The following is a 2,701-nucleotide window of genomic DNA, read 5'->3' as shown; positions in this document are numbered from 1 at the left end:
GTGTGTGTGTGCAGGTGGGCCGACAGACTGGACGTCCTCTCCTCTGCTGCCACTCAGGACCCTGAAGGTTTCCTCGGACATCCGGTGAACGCCTTCAAACTGATGAAGAGGCTGAACACGGAGTGGGCGGAGCTGGAGAGCCTGGTGCTGACGGACATGACTGACGGTGCGCGCACACACACACACACACACACACACACACGGGAACAAACAGGCGTTGCAGCAACACGCTACAGAAAGAAAGAATCATGAAGTGTGTGTCTGTTCAGTGAAGCATTGAGTCACAGTGAAGGTAGAACCTGTGTGTCAGCAGCAGAGAGCCGCTGTGATTGGCTGATCATCAGCTCGTTAGTTTCTGACCAATGAACTGAACTGAATAACTAAGACTTTGTTAGTCCCACGGTGGGAACAGCTAAACATGCGTATTGTGGATGTTTAGATTGTCTGCATTGGTCTGGATTTGGACCTGTTGATGTCGGACCTGTACGTGGTTTGGCACAGGGAGGTTCTGACACTGCACAGATTGGTCTGTAAGTAGAAAAGTACTGGTCCTGCACAGGTTCTTGTACATGCAGAAAAAGTTCTATTGCCAAAAATATCCCCAGTTCCCAGCTTTGAATGTGTTGATGTTGCACCAGATGAAGGTTTCCTGCAGATGGACCAGCATGCAGCAGAACTCGAAGCTCCGACGGGTCCAGAAGTCAGTTTATCAGCTCGTCTTCACTCTAAACTAACCTTCTCCTTTTCCTCTACAGCCGGTGCTCAGCTGTGCCGACCTTTTAGGAAGTATCTTGTAAATTACAGCAGACTTTGAGTAAATCATGATGAGACTTTAAGATAAATTCACCCCTAAAAGCCTGAAGCTGCCTCCGTCCTCAGGACGAACCAGACAAACATCACGTGTTAATTTCACTGCGTCTCTTCTTCGGTGGTGTTTCAGTGTTCATCTCCAACCTGACCATCCAGAGGCAGAACTTCCCCAACGACGACGACCAGACCGGAGCAGCCAAAGCTCTGATGAGGCTCCAGGACACCTACCAGCTGGACACCAACACCATCTCCACCGGACAGCTGCCCGGTCGGTGTGCCTCGGTTCACTGGTCACTGCTGGTCACACAGTGTTTGGAGGGGAAAAGGGTTCAACCGTCATTATTTAAAGAATAAACGTCACAGATTTGAAGGATGTTTTCCTGCCAACAGAGTTCCTGATGGAAAAGTTCCAGTGATTGAAAGAAAGCAGTAACTTAAACCCCAAACTTTTAGCAGAGTTTACAGGCACAGCTTTATTTAATCAAACACCAGACATCAGCATCGTTGTTGTCAGTTCATAAGAAATAAAACACACAAGTTGTTTCTAGAAACACAGATTAAAATGAAATAATAAAATCACGCTGGTGCAACCGTTTCAGAAGCTAAATGTCACGTTAGCATCTCGGAGGAGTTCAGGATGACGATGAATCTCATATAATCCTTTTTTAATTTCTCATTTTGTTTGCATGTTTATTTATTTGAATGGTCTTCACATCTTCATTGTGGCTTTTTCTTAAATGTTTTTGCCTTAAAAAAATCTGACATAATTCCTCCGCTGCCTTGATCCTGCTGTTGCAAACACAAACATTTTACGGGTTAAACATTTATCATTAATGTTAAAACCACTAAATGCACCTTTTTTCTTTATTATTATTAAAAAGTTAGTTTCACTGTAGTTTTACTTCCGTATGTAACAGAGATGCCCTAATGGGGAGTATTTTGAACAAACAGTGAAAATGAAAAGAAAGGAGGACCCGGATTTGATCCCTGAGGAACTCCAAACCTCATTTAGCCGATTAAGACACAAAATTGTTTGTTAAGGATTTGACTGGATACAAACAGGGAACATCTACAAGTGAGATTGTTGTTAAGACTCTTTCTCTGATGTGTGTCTTCATCTGTATGTGTGCAGGAACAAAAACAAACCTCTAAGTGTTTAGTTTTCTCTTCAGGCTCGTCCTCGGCCACCTCCCTGACGGTGGACGACTGCTACGACCTGGGCAAGGTGGCGTACTCGGAGGCCGACTACTACCACACCGAGCTGTGGATGGTTCAGGCGCTGAAGCAGCTGGATCAGGGAGAAACGTCCAGCAGCGTGGACGCCGTCGCCGTCCTGGACTACCTGAGCTACTCCGTCTACCAGCAGGGGGCGCTGGAGACGGCGCTGGACTTCACCAAGAGGCTGCTGGAGCTCGGTCAGTGCCGCCGGATTTTTAAATTCCTTGAGCAGTTGTTTGTTGTGTTTTGTGAACTCTTCCTTTGGTGTCAGTCAGCACATATTCCAAACTAGCAGTTTTTATTTCAGCCGTTCACATCAGCACAGAGCCTGAAAGTCATCAGCTTCCTCGTTAAGCCCTGAGCTGTTTTTCAGGCCTTTTCTCGAAAATGACATACCCATATTAAAAACAGTTTATCTGCAACCACAAGGTCTATCTGAATAATTCTTGTGTCATAATAAAAGGAACACTTGTAAGATTTGTTCAGATGTGTAAATGTCAGTATATATGTTACTGGTTAAAAGTAAATGTAGATGGCACACACACACACAAAAAAAGCAGTTTTAGGACAATTATCTCTTTGGAATGATCCAGCTGCAGCTCTAAACCTCTCCAGAATCATATCACAATATGTGAACATTCTCCCTGCAAAGGTTGACTCTGAAAAAGTGAAG

General features: G+C 44.8%; 1 protein-coding gene across 1 annotated transcript in view; it reads left to right on the top strand.

Moving 5' to 3' along the window:
- Positions 1-2,701, top strand: part of LOC103370174 (prolyl 4-hydroxylase subunit alpha-1-like) — a 15,417-nt gene that overhangs the window by 1,875 nt on the left and 10,841 nt on the right. Inside the window, exons 2-5 of the mRNA XM_008299125.1 lie at positions 15-166; positions 941-1,078; positions 1,983-2,319; positions 2,440-2,446. Coding sequence (XP_008297347.1) covers positions 15-166; positions 941-1,078; positions 1,983-2,319; positions 2,440-2,446 — 634 coding nt within the window. The remainder of the gene's footprint in view (positions 1-14; positions 167-940; positions 1,079-1,982; positions 2,320-2,439; positions 2,447-2,701) is intronic.

Source organism: Stegastes partitus, unplaced genomic scaffold, assembly GCF_000690725.1.
Source record: "Stegastes partitus isolate 25-593 unplaced genomic scaffold, Stegastes_partitus-1.0.2 Scaffold1381, whole genome shotgun sequence".
Taxonomy (NCBI): Eukaryota; Metazoa; Chordata; class Actinopteri; family Pomacentridae; genus Stegastes; species Stegastes partitus.
Note: the sequence above shows the minus strand (reverse complement) of the source record. Positions and strands in the feature narration are given on the sequence as shown.